Below are 18,867 nucleotides of genomic sequence, written 5' to 3'. Positions count from 1 at the left end.
ACTCCCATGGTAAAAGAATTCTTGTTTCTAACTGGAATACCCATTACTTTTTGTCCATTGTGTCTCAGCTTATTCCCTATGCATTTCTAAAAAGAGTCTGGCTCTGTCTCCTCTATATCTCCCCACCAAAGGGCTGTTGACAGCAATTAGAGAACACATTTGTTTTCTCTTCCAAATGCTGAACAGACTGATTTCTCTGGCTGCCCCGAAGACAGAATAAAGACCACAACAGCCAAAGAACAGTCCAGAGCCACTATTAAGTGCCACTGCTACAGGATGATTCCTCTGTTTATATAGACTTGAATCCTTAATAAGGTTTTGTGATAGAAGCACAGCTCAGCCAAGCTTGTAAGGAACAAAACAAAGACAAAATCAGAAAACCTTCCCCAAAGTTTCATATCTACTCGGTTTCCATAAGTAAACTTTGGGCCTGGAAATGTGTTTGGTCAGAACTCACACCTGAGCTGAAAAGAAGCTCAGCTCAAGTATTTTAGGGGAAGCTTCAGGCACTGCCAGCCCAGCCCAGCCCAGCCCAGCCCAGCCCAGCCCAGCCCAGCCCAGCCCAGCCCAGCCCAGGCCAGCCCAGCCCAGCCAAGCCCAGCCAAGCCAAGCCCAGCCAAGCCCACTCTCCCCCATCTTCCTGAACATCCCCATCACCTACCTGCCATAGCTGAGCTCCCACAGCACCAAGAACCCCACCCAGCACAAATGACCCTGCAGCCCCTTTTATTCAAGCACCAGACAATCAGGAGTCAGCCACCAACCACAAACCTGCCAATCACAGCCCATCTGTGGACTGCAGAACCTTCTAGAAGCTTCCAGAAGCAGCTGAAAGCAGCAGCCTTGTTCTCAGGAAAATAAACACAGTGAAAACAGAGAACCAGAAGCAAACAAGTAATTAAGTCAACAAATTATGATTAGCTATAACTGAAAATTAATTCACAGGGAGGGTGATAAGGTGCTGGAACAGGAGCTGAGCTTGGCAAACCCCAACCTAATCAAACCTTAGCTCTGCCTTAGATGGTGGGATGGACCAGGTGGTCTCTAAATGTCCCTTCTAAGCAGATTAGCCATCATTTTCTGATTTATACCAATGAAAACACATAGTCTCGTATTCACTGGAATCCACAGCTGAGCTCAAGAACCTAAGGGGATGGGATGGCTGTGAGGAAGGAATGTAAGAGAGGTTGTACTGGATACAAGCCAGAAGTCTGCCCTGCCCAGAGGAGGTACACCTTGATGAGACAATAAATAAATGCTAAAGTAGGTACAGTACTTCCTCTGCAACTCCATCAGGATCCAACCATTTGTAGTTTCAGCATTTCCTGAGCTGACATCATTCCTACATTTAATAAAAATCCAGTGAATTTCTCTAAGTGTTTTCTGTGTGTCCTCTTGAACCTTTTAAGCTCTAAGCAGCAACAGAATCCTGTAACCAGGAATGCCAGACGTGAACTGCAGCCACCTGAAGAGTCACCTTTCTTGGCCTGCTTTGAACTCTTTGTTCTGGCTCTTTGACGGGCAATTAATTCCTCTTCACCTGTCAGACACTACTCATCATTTTCTAATATACTTCTAATCACTCCACTTTTGAGTTTATTGCCACTTTACACATGTCATTACAGAGTGACAGGACCCAGTGAAACGGGGAGGCAGGGTGGAGGTAGGTCCTGAAGAGATCCAGGCTTGGCTGGAGAAACCTGTGCAGCAGCTAAGTCTGCTCATGAGGAAATTAACTGCTCTGAAAGCCCCAAGACAACTGCTCCTCTTCTGTGCATACACTGTGGTCACCCAAGGACCTGGATGGGGCTGTGTTTGTTCCTGGTGGATGAGCTGCATCACCAGGGATCACTGGCTTTTGAGTCTGGAATATCTCATGTTACCTGCAGCTGATGTGACAGATGTTGAATAAGATAGAGGACAGCACCAGTTCATGTGGGACCTGACATATGAGAGCTTTCAGTATTAAAAATAGCTGCCCATCTCACACCTGGGAGATGTAGCAGAAAAGAAATGAGTGAAGACAGGATAATGTCATCCTAATGATTCACACCATGTTGTGCAGCTGGGCCAATTATATTTTATGACTGACTGATAAGACAGGAAACTGAGATATTGTTCCCCAACATTGTCAATGCTTTGTGTTCCCTATATTATACTTACAAAGAAAACATTTTTTGGAAATATTTTTTATTAATTTTTGAATCCCTCCCAAATTACACAATTGGGAAACACCAAACTCATCCTGGAAAGTGATCCTCTGCCAGGATCACTCTGCCATTCCTTCATCCAGAGCTCCTTCTGCACAGTTGCCAAATTCAGCCTATACCAGAGATTAGATCAACACTTGCCAAACGCTGATCTCAAAATCAAAGCATACTAAGACAGCATATCCCTGTAAAACACTTAGTACACTTGTAATCATTTGTCTAGATGTGTTCTTGCATAAAAATATATACTAGAAATAAAGAAATTGCTTTTTTTAATATTCAGCATAAGGGTTGAATATTCTGGAGGAAAAAGATGGTGTGAAGGATACCAACAGAAGGGCAAGGAATATAAACTACATGAGGCCAGGAAGAAAGGAGATTAATCTTCAAAGTAATTCTTAATTTTACTAACTAACACTAAATACTTTTTATTTTTGGAAGGTAGTGAGAGACATATCAGGGCTCCCTAAAATAAATTAAGAGAAGATATATTTTCACTGCTATAATAGAAACCCTATTCATTTAGTACATGATTCAAGGTCCACTGAGAGTTGATGAAAGTCTTTTGGACAACTTCACTGGATTTTGGTTCTGATCACTCAGCTCCTGAAAATTCCAGCCCCCAGAAAAGCTTATGAATAAGGACTCGAGATTTAAATGGGATAATCTATATTTCGCTCCAAGTTATATTCAGAAAATAATCTGGATAAAGAATGTTCCTAACCTTTTATCTGTAGCATTCTGCCAACTCAATCATTCATCTTCCTGTCACATTTGAAACAAGGAAATATTTTGTCAGACAGCTCTCAACCAGCAGCAGAGGTTTTATCACAGGTTTAAAATGGAAAGTGATACTGCTGTTAAAATCTAGTCTTGCTCACACATAAATCTACTGACATTATTGAGGTTGCCCTTCCAGTGCATTTCTGCATGTTTTACTAGATTTATCATGACTACATCTAGATGGAAAAACAGATGAGGTTGAATAGAAGATATGACAAATGCATTTTTTCTGGTTCTGCATTGACCTTCTCACACTATATTGAAAAAGTATTCTCTATATATAAATATATAAATAGTATGTCAGTATATAATTGAAAACAATTTGTAATGAAATCTATGTACCCATGTGAACACGATAAAAGCTGAATAGAAAATACTGTAATACTTGACTCTTTCTTATATTTCAATTAAATCTGATAGAAAAATCTCAGTATGTACTTAATTTTATGTTCCCAGATTAAAGTGAGGTTCTGAAGGAAATTTGCATATTCTCCAGGCACAAGTTGCTTTTCTTCAAGACCAATGCTGATTGTGCAATGTTTTTGAATCACAATCAGATAGAATATCTTTATTCCTGAGACACAGCACATAAAGCTAATGGGAATATAGGTATTTGGAGACATTTTGTTCCTTCAGGACTGAATAAAAGGGATTTGTAAATCACAGAGTTCCAGCTTGTGGTTTTTCCTCTGTGGAAAGTACTATCTGAGGCAAAAAATTTCTCTTGCTTTTTTACTCTTTTGGTCACAAAATACAAAGCACATTTGGTTTCAACAGATGGCCAGTGAATTCCTTGGAAACAACCCATTGATTTCAACAGGAATTGGATCAAGTTTGAGGTCTCAAACTTGTTACTTGATTTGAGCATTAATTTGGAATCTCTGGTAATAGGATCATGGGTCAAGGAATGGCTGCCAAATCTCAAATTCCCCACTGGAAGCAGCAATTTCAAATCCCACTCAGAAGTGTACTACTTCCAGGTTGTTGATGTAGCTGTATGATTTATAGTGCAGCACACAGGTTACATTGATATTAGAATATATAAAATATATTCCTTTAGCATTGGCCTTTAGACTTACATAAACAAAATTCTTGTAACATAAAGGTTGCATAAAACTGTTCTAACAGGTCTTTAACTTACCAGCCCCAGTGACATGCAGATGTCTCAGGCAACTTACTATTATTTTTTAGATTGTGAGATGTAATAGATATGTCTTCTTGAAGATATCTTCCTCCCCTCCCACCTATCTTCCCCCTGAGAAAATTTAGTTCATAGTGAAATACTAGGAAATCAGGCATTTGAGATAGCAAACTGAAACCAAGAAGGGAAACTTGATTATCCCAGGAATGCAGGACTGGATCACAGAACCAGAGAGGAACAGAATTACAGATTCTATTCTCCTTGACTCGTTTGTTGCTTTACTTCTTTTTGATAATGATCATTGCTTTTACCAATTTGACATTCCTAATTGTTCCTGAGCAGGTCTATTTAAATCCAGGAGAATCTATACAACAAAAACATTTAAAGGAAATGGCACTGTGAACATGACATCCTGCTGCACAGGACTTAGGAGCCTTCTATTTGTAAGAACAAGGTTTTGCAGATGCATTTAGAAATGTGGCACAGCTTCTTTTGGTTTTTTTCCAAAGAAAACTACTGTGGAATGCAAATATCTTTGGGGGATATGGTCTAAATACCACCCTGTGAAAAACAGGGTGCTGTAGTGAAAAAATCCTGAACCAGTGCCAGAAAACTCATTGACATGAATGGATTGTAATAGGGAGGAAACAAATTCTGGCTGCAGGAGCTGTTTTTAATTAATTGCCTTAGATCTCATTCCTGTCTTGCCCTTGATGCTGTCACTCACTGGTTCAGAATGCTGCCAACTCAGCAGTGCTCACTTTCTCACAACAAGTGGTAGCATTTTCACCTGTTCTTTGCACAGCTGTTTAACAACTGCCAACCTGCAGCTCACCAGTAACTGAGACATAATTCTGCTGCCCGGGAATAGAGTTCTACCTGCTTCATTTTAAACATGGAACACCTGCCCTAACAAATGTTCATGAACATAAACATTACTTTAGAAGGCTGCTGAAAGTGCAGAAACCTTCCTTGGATCTTTTTGCCCTTGCAAGGTGGGCAAAATATCTGCACTGATTAAATAGAAGAATAAAAATCCCATTTCCCGTTATGAAAATGGAGTAGTTAATATGACTGGAGATCCTTTTTGTTATGTTGCAAATATTCTATTCACAATATTCAATTTGAGTACAAGTTGCACTATTTGAGGTTCTTTGAATAATTCAGATGCATTCATTTACTCTTGATTAGCGGATCAGGTTCTTCAAAAAGTGAGTATTTATTTTATTTTATGACATGTAGCATTAATAATGTATTACCTTTCTCACAAGCTGCTTTTTAAAGAAAGCAACGAAAATATGCAAGAAGACAAGACTTCTGAATAGATATTAAGGAACCATTGAGTCACTTAAGCTGTCATTTTGGAAATAGCCTATTATAACTGCTATTTCTTAGGGAGGAAAAATACAATCTCGATAATGCAGGAGAGTGAGTAACCTGGGCTGAACAGATGATGAAATACCAGAGAATTACAGCACAGCTTTCTGGGCAATAAATGACAGGGATGCAATCGTGTTCTGTGCCTTCACTGTGATGAGTATCTCTTTGAGGAACATCTTGAAGTATTTTTATGCAGTCATACAAGCATTATCAAATACTGTTTGAAAATTGTGGTGGGGAAAGGCCAAATAAAATTACCAGGACCAGTGGAAATATTAGTTATGGTAAATGAAAAATAAATCACAGCTGCAAAGTCTTAGGAGTTTAAAGCTTGCATTCAAAGAGAAAAAGTTTTTAAAAACATTTGCTTATGCAGAAACTCTTCTGAAGAGGGGTCATTTCTGCAGCCATATTAAAGAAGTGGTTTCTGGGAGACACAATTAATCTTGGTGAGCTGTGAGCACTGTTAGTTGTCCAGAGGTCCTTGACAGACTGAATAGGCACACGAGAAATGCCGCACTCAGTGAGACCCAAAGAGTGTCCAGCTCTGTGTTCTGGCTCTGATGGGGACAGCTGGACACGCTGCTTAGAAGAAACAAGTGAACTTTGTCTTCTGTTGTCCATCCCCCCCAAATCCTCCAGCAGTCACACTTTCTGTGTCAGTGATGTAAGAACCCAACTCATCCCTTTTAGTGTCTTCTCATAGATTTCATGTTGCCCATGAATTTGTCTAATCCCTTACTGTGCTGTTGCTGTCTCCCTGTACACTCTCCTGTGACAGGTGTGTAGAGAAGTTAATTGCAAATAATTAAAATGTTGTTACTCCTTGTGAGTAAAATCTTTCTGTGTGCTTATTGTTTTTGGAAATAAAAACTTCATTCCAGCCTAAAATATGAAGGTGTAACAAGGCTAAGGTTGAAACTAGTAATAATAGAATAACATTTATATGTCTGTAAGGATCGAGTTCTTTAGACAGAGACCCCAAAGGGGACCACCTGACAGTGTAAGTTGACCGTAAAAGTTATCATGTTAATATAAATTTTAATGTTAATGTCACTCCATTACAGAATTCCACTCTCCGAACTTTTTGCTATCTTAATTTCTAGCATCACATTTAAATTACTCTAGAATGCAGGCTCCCTTAAAGAGAAATTGTTTTCATTTTTTGCCAAAATCTTTTTTTGTTGCTGAAACTGTGGTAGTTGTATGGAAAGACTAGGAAGGAACAAATTGCCATAGTGTCCAAGGGCTTTATGATATTCTCCAGCTTTTCTTAGCTCTGCTGGTTAAGGGTAGCTGCATAAAAGAATAATTCTCCTACTCTGGACATGAATTTTCTGCACTGAAATCACAAGCAGAAGTTCTTTGAATTTATATCTGTTATTATGATATTTTTATGTCACATCTGCTATGTGAAGGTAATTATGACTAGGCAGCTAAGTTGTAAGGATCTGGGAAAAATTTGTGCAAAAGATGAATAACCCATAGTAAGAGAAATATTTTTGAGTATTTAAAAAGGTTTATGATACAAAGATTAAAGGTGAGGGGAAATTATTTAAAGATATAAAAAATTATTTAAAGATATAAAAAAATACACAGCACATGCCCAGCTGAACTGAGAACCAGGTAAATGTAACTCTTGTTATTTCCTTCATACCAACATCCAAACTTTTACTGCCTGTGCACATTTCTCATGTTAAACTTATATCTCAGGCCATTTATCATCAAAGAATTGATTGGAGAACACTAGTAAAGATGCTTTTCAGTCACACTCAAATCCCCATTGCATTTGCCACAGACTCTACCACTGGTGTTATAACAGCTGGTGTTACATCAATGAAGTTGTTGCCAACTACAGCAAACTATGACCTTATGTAATAGGTGTTCCTGGCAATGTCATGAATTGAGAGCCTTTCTGGAAAGCAGAAAGTTGCCAAATTTGGCAACAAGTCCTAACTCTAGTGCCACATGCTGTAGCATGTGAGGCAGATATGTTGAATAAGGCAGCTCCTATTGAGTTACAGACTTTTGGCAGCTCATTCTTGACCATGTGGGGAACATGCAGTGTTGACACAGTCCAGCAAGTAATGAATTGATAATTAGTAATAAATTGTTAAAACTAGTGGTGCAGACTTGCAGAGTTTGTCCAAGTAAACTTGAGAAACTCCAGTGAGGAGTTGGAGATGTGCATATAAGAAGCTGCTAAATATCAAAATAATTTAATAAAAATTATATTTTAGTACCTTTCCTGTTAAAAATGGCACCGTCAGAGCTGTGTGTCTGTACAGTGTGGATGATGCTGTTCCAAAAGAGATTCCCAAGTAAAGAAAACTTGGTGATACTACCTGGGTCAGTCCAATATTTCTTCCTCACTGAAGGGCTATTTCCCTACAGGTGACCTTTCTTCAGGTGGCAAACTGATGCTGTGGGAAAGCAACTTCATTGACATAACAGTTTTCTTGTTTTGTTGCAGCCATGGGTTGTTCAGACTTAAGCAGTTAAGAAACTTCCCAGTTCAGAAGAATTTTCTTTTTTTCACAAAGAGACTCAACTGTTTACCAATTTCTCTGCATTATGGCAGTACTTCTTGCAGATTTTTTAAAATTTTTTCCTCTTTGTGTTTCCCCTGCACAAAGACAAACATTATTTAATGTTTTCATTTGGATCCTCTGTGGTACAGGTGCACATGCCTAAGCACAGTTGGCTCCCTGTTAGCTTTCAGAAAGACTTGTCACCAAAAAGAAAGTGATGTGCCAGCACAGCATTTAGCAAGGGAGTGAAGAAAGGGAAGTGGAAACCCAGCAACTGCACTTACCTTCCTAAATAGATTCTGTTTCACACTAGAGGAGCCCACTTCTCTGCTCTGCTGGTTCTTGTTCTAGTTAAGCAAAACTTGTCATAGGAAACAAAAATATTTGCCAATTTGGCTTTAGCACAAAACCTATTCTTTGTTCTTTTGCATACATCAAATGTCAGCCTCTTGCACCCCTCTGACAGGAACCTGGCATGGAAACAAAACACATCCAGGTGCATCCTGGCAGGCAAACTATTCTGAGGAGTTTGTGGTCATACTTAAGTGAAGAGGGTTTGGGCTTCTTAAGTCTGATATCCACCCATCACACTTGTCATGCTGAGAATATAATCTTTTATGCAAATACTATGTTTTGGATTAATCTGATTGCAGCCATTTAAAAGGCAGACATGGAATATTATTTTTCTGGCTTCTCTTCATCAACTGGAAACCTCCAGATTCTGAAATTTTAAAAGTGAAGGAATAATTCCTTCTCTGCAGCTGTCCTTTCCCCTATACCCAGCTTAGAGATGCTTTAGACAATTAGCTTTGATAAAACACCTCCCTAAAATTAAGGGTGGTGTATCTATCCTTGGCTATTATGCCTAATTAGTAAGAATTTTTTTTCCCCAGTATGTAATAGGAAAATGTGTATATATTTATATGTTTGTTTCTATTCAGCCTACTGGGTAGATTTACTTTCACTGTAATTGAGCTCAGGTACTCACTTCAGATGTTCTAAGTAGAGAAAACATTAAGATTGCTGAATTTTCATTATATCTCAAATATTCTATGAATCATTTATATGCAAATTCATTCAAATTTTCCAGCATAAATCTTAAATATTAGTGTTTTCATAGTCTTTTCTTTGAATTTTAGTAGCATATTTTGAGGGAATTTCAGACAAGCACTGCCAAAACAGTAATAGGCTTCAATAAGTGCCTTTTGTAGACTGAAGTGACAGCTTCTGGGTTGGAAAATTTGATCTTTTCTTTAATATTCAGTAGTATTACACTGACAAAAAATACATTTATGATTCAACAGGCTGAAATCTGATAAAAAGCATTTAAAAATCCAAGTAGATTGATTGTGTGTAATCATTGCAAGAGGGTGAATTCAGCGAACAAAAAGGCTCTCTTACTATGCTTCACTGTGAAAATTTTACTTTTATAGGGATATGGCTGTGCAGCACGTTATTTGCAGCACATAAGCTGCAAATATGACTCTTTAGATTATTTTTTCTGAATTTAAAATGCTTGTTAAAAAATTTCCGAGACTTGTTTTCTTTGCCAATTTCCTCAGCATCGTTTTTATGAGGCAGTCAGCTCAGACAGTCTAATCTTTTTAGATGTCAAGGTCTTACATTACGTTTCCTATGTTACCAGGCAGGCACAATGCTAAATGTCTCTGCTGCAATTAAAACAAACAAACATCAACTTGTATCTGCCAAGACAGGAAGTTTTGACTTTGTGCACATTTACAAAATATAATGAATATTTTTAGATGATATATAGTAATTAGTGTGATGATCAGTGATGACATTTGTCTCTTGTACATAGATGAACTCTGAAAACAATGAAAATTAAATTTGTAGCGTCTATATTTATATGTAGATTGATTAAACATCTTTCTTTTCTCATTGAATTTCAGCTTTTAAACCATTCTGGTCTCTCTAGTTAGAATCATTTGAAAGCATTACCTCTCACACAGCAACAGCAAGAGTTGCTTTATATTGTCTAGAAATTAGCCTGTAAGTCTACCTGGTGAAAGAGCCTTTTTAACAGGCCTAAAAGTATTCCAGGTATGTCTTCTTTGTCATTACAGATCTTGATTATATTGGTTTTAACACATACTTTTATGCAAAACAAAAATTTTACATATCTATAAAATGCTAATAAAATCAGCATTGCTCTGCAGGTCTGCAGACATCCCAGTGTATCTTAGTGTATCTGTTAGCTGGAAAAGTTGCTCATTTTTCCTGCTTGCCTGTGTCTTTATAGTTTTTTTTTCAGAAAGCATTCCAAGTATTCACCTTTCTCCCTACCTGCTCACCCCACTTATAATCACTTCATTTTTCAGACTGATTTTAACTTTCCTCTGTTCAATTAGTCTCCTGAAACCATACACCGGCTTATTGCAGTTCCATACATCTGCAAACTGAAGCTTGATCTACATAACAGAGAAGCAAACCCACATCTTTTATAGAACAGCTGACATTTGGGAAGTTTAGAGAAGCTTTGGGGCACAGTCTTTTATCATCTCCGGTAACTAAACAACAACTCAAACTAAGCACAGGTTAATAGCAGCTTCTCTTAGTTTAATCTCATTATGTTAATCAGCTCTTTTACTACATGCACAACAGCTGCAGTAGAAATGAATAACTTCATTCCAGTGCCTTATAAAATGTCTCTTTTTCTCATCACACTCTACTCATCTGCTCTAGAACACATCACAGCTGGTGGCTCAGAGCTATGGGTTGAAGTCTATTACAGTGCTTCCAGGCACCTCGTTTATCTGTCTCTTTCATGGGTATATATCCTAACTTTCTTTTTTGTAAACACAGACTTCTTAATCCTAATGGAGAAAAAGGGCGAGAATTTCACCACTTCCATGATGAAAAGCTATCCACAAAGCAGGGACCTAGAGATTTTAGTTCCCGTTTGAATTAAACATGATGACACAGCTTTCAGATCATAAACACATCTACTGTTAGAGCTTTAGTTTTAAGTATTAAATTAGCACCATCAAAAGACACCTACATCACCAAAATATTAAAAATTAAAATGGAATTATATTGTTAATCTCACTGTAATTATCAGACATGATATATTTTCATACTGCAATGTGAATGAAAGGACCAGGGAATAAAAATTACATCTTGGAGAAATACCTATTTGCAAGTAGAATCCATAAGTACCTTCTTAAAATATGACTTTCATGACCATTCAAGGGAGAAGACATGTCTTCTATTTGCTGTAAAAAGCATCTTTTTGCTCATTTCCTTCTTCTGCTTCATATGAGGCACTTCTAAGGAGGAGCAGAATCATTGATGCTCAAACTACAGCTCAGTCCTAAGGCCACACCTGGAAGAAACCTGAAGAAAAGGCAAGAATACTAAAATATCATATGGACAGCATATCTCCAAAATTGTCTGTTATTGGCAAACAAATGTTCTTTTTTAAAAATAAACCCATGTGCATGTTCGAACAAGCCATTACCTCATCTCAAATTACTAACTCCAGGGTGAGAGTTTCCCATTCAAACAAGGGAAACCCTCCACCTCCCTGAGTTTTCATCCATTTTCTTAATTTGTAGGCTGAATACATTATCTAGCATAACAACTGATGTGTCAGCACTTTTTGTCAGTAAAGGAATACACTTGTGCACAGTTCTGTTGCCAAAATAAATATTATTTTCCTGCTTGAAAGGGTCCTGCAGACAAGAAAGCTATGCTTGCAAAGCCATAACTGCATCAAAGAATAAGAAATTACTGCCTCAGTATCAGGCCAACAAGAGTTGCTTTTTAAATATGGACTAAAACAAGATAGAAAAATGCATAAAATGTTGTTTCATTAGTTCCCCGTTTGATGGTTATTTCTTTATATCACATTCATGGTGAGAGGATAATCCCTTTAGCTCAACAACAACTCATTAACCATGTTCTCTCAATTAGAAATAGCTTATTTTCTAACAAAACAAACCCCATAAACACTCCTGCCTCCAGCTCATAATGATTTTCTATAAGTAAGTGCATCAGAGGTAAAGTACAAGGAGGGAGCTTGGTACAGAAAGAAGTGACACAGAAATGGAAGATATTTCTGATAACAAACCCCTTGATTATTGTATACATTGTATGCATTTTCTGATACTTTGTGACTTCAAAATGAGAGATTTGGAAAGCTGAAAATAGGAGTGAAATACTTTTAAAACACAAATATTGAAACACAAAGAAAACAGCACAAAGGAGAAAACTGCTTTTGTGGATCTAGTTTATTAATAAGCATTGTAATTAACAGGACAACATGCTGTACAGAAACCTGAAATAGAACTACTGCAAATTTACTGGACTTCAAATGCTGCTGGACTGTAGTATATGGTGTCCAGCTGCATGATTTGTAGAGTGTGGTTAGGGCTGTTTCAATACACAGACATACACTGCTCACTCTCAGATCCTGTAGTATGCCATAGAGCAGGGAGATTTCCCAGAAATACAAACTCAAATATTTACAAGAAATTGTCAATCTCTTTCTTCACTAGGGATAACATAAGTTATACACAATTTTCCTATGTATACCAAATAAAATCTTTGCCTTCAACTTTACTTTGTGTCAGCACAAACCAATTCCTTCCTTTTTATTTATCCAGTTAAATAAGGGTAGTAAACTGCAGTCTGATCGTTTAATGGCTTTATCATTGATTAAGGATTGGTATTAAACCTGCAAAAGGAAAACAAGAGAAATCAAATAAAGTCAAGTGTAAGTTTTCAAACTTTAAAACCTTAGACTTTATAAGACTCAAACAACCTTGAGCTAATCGACCATTCCTGATAGAAATTGTTTAGGTCTCTGTCTTTGGCTCGACCCTGCTGGAAGCAGGTAACAGTGGTCGCTGAGCACTGATGGGGTTCCACACGGGATTACAGCTTGCTCAGAACACAAGGGAGCAAACCTTCCCTTCTCTTACAAAAACACCCAAACAGATTTACCCCCACTGTGGTCAGAGACACAAAGAGGTTGCTCTCCTCCAGTCCTACGCCAAGCAAAAAGACCTGGCTGGGCTCACGACCACATAACTAATGTTCGATCAGGCCAGCCTTTGTGCTAACATTCATAAGCCCTCAGGCCCTATTAGCATGGGCTCATTGCCATGATAATTAGCTAAATGACCTGCATCCGGCCAGCTCGCAGCCCAGAGAGAGCAGGTGCTCAGTAGTCTCTGTCTGGCCAAGCAGACATGCCTAATTATTCTTTCTTTAGAATTAAGTTACACTTCAAAATACTGCACAGTTTAGGAAAACAAAAAAACCAGCATATTTTACTTCAAACAATTTGACTCAGTTCTTTCTTTTAACTGTTTTTTGTGTTTTGTTTGTTTTAAGAATTGAGTGCTTTACAATATGGAAATAAGAACCTTCCTTTCTGCCATCACTACCCATAACTTTGATGCAATACTTAGAAATGCAGCAAGTATTGAGTTTGGAGAGGGGAAATTATCTAGACTAGACTGTTTGACACATCACTTTGAAGGCAAAGGTTTTCCTTTATTGTTACACTGTATGAAACAAATCTAATCATGTAACTACCATTTTACTGTATATTGTATATAGGATTGTTTTCTCCACAAATTCACACAAGTAAGATAAAATAAGTTAAATGACTAAAAAAAAAATTACACAAAAATATACAGTCTATGTACTAGATAAATTATTTATATATATGGCAAGATGTGTAACAAGTCTCTAGTAACATTACTCCTCTGGATACTGACATGCTACTAAGAAAAATGTTGCCTCAAATGTGTAATTTTATATATTAGATATGTAATATATAAAAATGAGGGAACAATTTCTCTTCTGAAACAATGTGTATTTACAATTAATTGCTCTGTACCTCGTTGACTGAATTTTAGAATATCAGAACACATTTTCATGGATATAGCATTTAATTCTTCATATAATCAGATTCATCTTTACAATGCCTTTTGTTCAAGCAATTTCTTGTTGTCGTTTGTTTTGGTTGCTTTGTTCCTTTTTTGTTTCTTTGTTTTCAAGAGAAGGGGATTGGTTAATTGCTTCTGTGTCTTAGGGAAAAAAAAACCAAAATAACCCCTAAACATTTAAATTAAGTGAAGTTTGTTGTTGGGTTTTTTTCACTACCAATGAAAAAGCCCACTACTTCTGGTTCCTTCACCTTTTCCTATGAAAATCCTAAAATTGTAGAAATTTAGTCTTTGCCAGAAAATTTCAGTTACAATTTTCATCCAAAAAGGAACTGTTGCAGTCAAAAAAAAAGGAGAGTTTACCAGTGGAGCTGCCAATTCTGTAAACATTTGGTATGGCAGCCTTTTGTAATAAAAACTGAAGATATCTGTGTACAATAGGAAGCATTAGCTGTCAGCATTATCCTAAATTTGCACAATTAGTATGTTTGGTAAATCTGTGTAAACTAAAGATAAGCTTTTTTTTTTTTTTCCCCATATCCCTGAAAAGAACTGACAAATTTTCTCATTCTGATGTGTCCAAAGCAAACAACAAAGGGCTTTGTATATATTAGGTATGAATTAGTTTGTCAAATTTTTTATTGTCCTGGAACAGGAAATGAGATGTGTCAGCTATTGTGTGTCAGTACCCAAAGGATTGTTATTTTTTTCCAGGACTTACATGCAACTGGAAGCCAGTGTGCCACATCTTTTCTAAACATTATTGAAAACTACACTAAAAAAAAGGAAAGCAAAAGAAGTACATCATTAGATAATCTGATGTCCATTAATTAAACCCTATCAATAGGTTAAAAGTGAAGCTTTTTTTTTTTATTATTATTATTTTGCACATAAATTCTAAATGTGATTTGAATAGATTTACAGTGGGGACAGCAATATATAAAGCTACTTATACCTGCTGGGCACATAAGAGAAGCTCTTTTAGCATTCATTGGAAACCCTCAACGACTTGAACTTCTGTAAATTTTACAAGCAGCTAATATTACAGCATTTTTACACACAGTTTTGTTTATAAATTACAGATTTAAGTTACATTATGAAGCCTACATAGAATTCTATCCATAGGAAATATTCACACACTGTCTTTTTTTCCCCTCCATACAACTTCGATTGTCTCACTTAATGTAGCAATAAAACTAAGAAATTATGCATTTTCTTAAAGGAAAAATTCCTTAGTATGTACATACTGTAAATTATGAAATGGCTAAACAGCAACGAAATATTAGAAGGAAATGCTAGAGGGAAAATATGTTTTTTCATCTAAGAAAGGAGTCTCTTTTTCATCCACTGTGGAATTTACACAATAGAATATATTTTCCAGTATGGAGAACACTGAAAAAAATCACTCATCTTTAAAGAGAATCACCTTGAGACTTTATCAAATAATATGACTGGGGTGTGTTTATATTTATCCATCTTTCATTACCTAGATTCTTCTTTCTTTGCTGAGCACTATCAGTCATTCTCTAATAACTAATCCACAATGACAAGTACTTCTTAATCTAATAGGTTTGTGGTGAAGTAACTAATATTATAGTTAAACTTTTACTGAATACTTACAATAGATGAATATAGCTGTAAAAAAAAAGCCCTATATACCACCATAATATTTTTTTAAACACTGGTATCTTGCAGTCACGACAGCACATCAGCCAAAAAAACTACCCCACTTTCCTACTGTTTTCAGCAGTGCCCATGTAATTTTCAACTAAGAGGAACAGTAGCCAAAGCAAGCTCTGCAAGATGAAAAAAAAAAATTAAGGAAAAAAAAATTAAAATAAACTTATGGCTTGAAAACATAATATGTATAATGTTGTTCCTTGAATTATTGTAGAAACATTTGGAAATTCAAAAAATAATGTTACTTATAATTTTTTTCCAGTTTTGAACTGGCATGTCCTATCACTGTCATGTTGCTTACTTCACACAGAAAAACCAGTTAAGAACTTTCTATTTCATCTATAGCATTCTTTCAAAGAATAAATACCTCTATACTGAGCCAATAAAAATTAAAATAAAAATCAGTTGTAGTGTCTAAGTACATTTTCCTCCTTGATTACATAAAGGATAAATGGTAAGATATACAATCCTTCTTAAGAATTAGATTTTAGGATCTTATTAATTCTATTATGTCAAGTAATCAAATGAGAAATTGCTCACTTGATCTCTAATGCTAAGCAAACGGAAGATGAAATCTATGAATATGCTATAAATCATAACAACAAAGAAAAATTTGAGTAAGCTATTTTTAGACTGTAATATTCCCCAAACTGTACTAAGAAATTGCTTTCAAAGGGAGGATGGCCCATGTAAGAAAACTACCAGGATTTTGTTTTTCTTTCACTCGTTTCTGGGTCGTGGGTTCTCTTCCCCATTTTGTGGATATTACCAAGAACTATGGTAAACACCTTTTAACTAAGTCCTAAGGATTTAGACGATCAGTTTCAAATTTAGGATCCTATATACACAAATATTCACAAGCCTAACGAGCGTGCACGTGCCCCAAGAAGAGCGTTAGGCTGTGACTATACACAGTCACTTAAAGCCTGAAATCAGGGATTTGTCAGATATGCCTTTACAGCTGGTGCTCGTGTACAAACGTGGTGCTGCTCCCAGAGCCCGGAGCCTGGTGGGACGCGGCGAAGTTTGCCAGAGGAATGACTTTGACGGCATCTTCGCTGGCGCAATGTCTTTCGCAGGTGTTGTAGAACTGGGGCCGGGGCCCCCCCTGGCCTTTGTCACTGTCATCCTTTGGAAGGGGCCTGCCAAGAGTGTGCCGTCCCTCGGGCCTGGCTCCGCGGCCCCAGCCTTGCTGGAAGCCAAACGATGGCAAAGAGGTGTTGGGCTGCTGGTACTGCATCAAAGCCGGAGGCATCCAGCAGTTGTCGGAATGGCCGAGGATCAGACACTCCTGTGTGCAGTTTTCAGAGGCTTCTGCCAGAGCTTTCTGGAGATTCACTTCTATAGCTGGGAGGAGGGAAAAAGACAAGGCATCATCAGAGATACAAAGACGGATGCACAGAGGGAATCAAGGTGAACAAAGCAACCCCTGTTCTACAATAATGGCCACGGTTTGTGGAGGAATTACCTCCAGCTGCACAACTGAAGCAAAGGTTTAGGACCACAGTGCTCTCACTGGACATCTTAAGGAAACAATTAGTGTTTAAGGAGTAGATTATGTCATTGTTACAGCTGTGCAACTAAAGCCCTTATGCAGCCTATTTCATAAAATCATAAAGGCTGGCAAAGACCTCTAAGATCATCAAGTTCAGCTGTTGCCTCAGCACTGCCAGGGACACCACTAAACCATTTCCCCAAGTGCCACATTCACATGCCTTTTGAACTCTTCCACTTCCACTCTTCCACCACTTCCCTAAGCAGCCCATTCCAATGCTTGATGACCATTTCAGAGGAGAAATTTTTCCTAATATCCAACCTAAGTCTCCCCCGGCACAACTTGAGGCCATTTCCTGTTGTACCATCACTTAGTCACAATGATCCTTCCACTTATCGAAATTTTAATTTCTGTAATAGAAGCTTTCTAATAAGCTAATGTCATTCCTCTAAATATTTACATAGAGCTACTTGGAGAAAATATAATTATTAAAATTGCATTTTTTTTGAAAATGTTTTCTTAAAACTAGGGTTTTTTTAATTGCTTGACTTTGCTTAAGACAAAACAAAACTAATTTGTATACAAGCCAAAGATGGTACATTGGCTTCAAAGATGCACTCAAGAGCTTTAAGAATGAAAGAGCGTAACAACTATTTTAAAGAGAATTGATTTCTCCATGTGTTCAATGCTGGAAACCTTGAAAAATCAAAGAGTAATAGCAAAAGAAGATGTAACCTCTGTAGTTTATTAGTAATCGAACCAGATTTCTTCAGTAGATGCAAGGTTTGTGCCCTTGAAAAAGGATTATAAAAATTATAATTTGTTCAAAGGCAAAGTAAACAACTAAATCTGAAAGGTGTTAATTTGTAACACATAAACATTCCTGATCAGTTCCTTCTAAACTGTGGCTTTACCATATTGTGTAAATTAAAAACTAATAGAATTAAGTTTCTACACATCATTCCTTGAAATAGTTTTCATATTACATATGTTAATTTTACATTTTCTTGGTGTGTACTTGGTTAAATACATCAGAAGCAGAGAAGAATATCTGATTAGATATCTCACTGTGCCACCTTCACAAAACTTTCCAATGAAAGATGTATACATGCTTTTAATATCTGTCTTAATGAAGATAACATTTGAAATTGGATTCTGGCTCATAAGCACTGGAGAAGGTATGGTGCTAAAATTACTTAGAGCAAGAAGAGTGCTGAGTAGAAGCCTCCCACCCTCTGAGCTTTATGTTTAAACAGATGCTGCATTTCTGTTTTAATAAATACTTTGCATGTGGAAATCTGTATAAAGCTACAGAGCACAAACACTACTTTCCATGTTACATTTCAATACAAATGAATTAAATTTTTCTTCAAGGCACTGAAATATATAATGTTCCTGTCCAAAACAGGATGCATGTTTTTGAAATCTACCATGTTTAAGTAGACAACTGGTTGCTTGTTTTATCACGAATGCTCTATTCTTGATTATTTCTCCTTGACTATGTGTCAGTCAGAGAAGTGATTGTTTATAAATGTTATTTTGGCATATTACTGGCATTTCAACATGTCTTCAGTCATTTTGCCTGAGTACTTTTCAGTGTAATCCTGACAAAGCTTTGGCACCTTGATGTTGAAATACTAATCCAGTTATGATGGGCAGTCGGAGACATAAATATGGAAATAATTCAGTAGAGGCAACAGTTCCTGAAAAAAAAAAAAAATTGCTACTG

The 18,867-nt window shown here is 37.0% G+C and overlaps 1 protein-coding gene across 1 annotated transcript in view; it reads right to left on the bottom strand.

Moving 5' to 3' along the window:
- Window positions 1-12,277: 12,277 nt before the first annotated feature.
- The window catches only part of PCDH11X (protocadherin 11 X-linked), a 457,123-nt gene continuing 450,533 nt past the window's right edge, over window positions 12,278-18,867 (bottom strand). Inside the window, 1 exon segment of the mRNA XM_050310765.1 lies at window positions 12,278-16,990. Within this exon segment, the coding sequence (XP_050166722.1) occupies window positions 16,599-16,990 (392 nt within the window). The 3' untranslated portion in view covers window positions 12,278-16,598.

The sequence above is a fragment of the Myiozetetes cayanensis genome, unplaced genomic scaffold (assembly GCF_022539395.1).
Source record: "Myiozetetes cayanensis isolate MyiCay16 unplaced genomic scaffold, myiCay2020 scf15, whole genome shotgun sequence".
In the NCBI taxonomy this organism is placed as follows: Eukaryota; Metazoa; Chordata; class Aves; order Passeriformes; family Tyrannidae; genus Myiozetetes; species Myiozetetes cayanensis.
The sequence above is the reverse complement of the archived record's forward strand: the minus strand, read 5'-3'. Positions and strand labels throughout refer to the sequence as shown.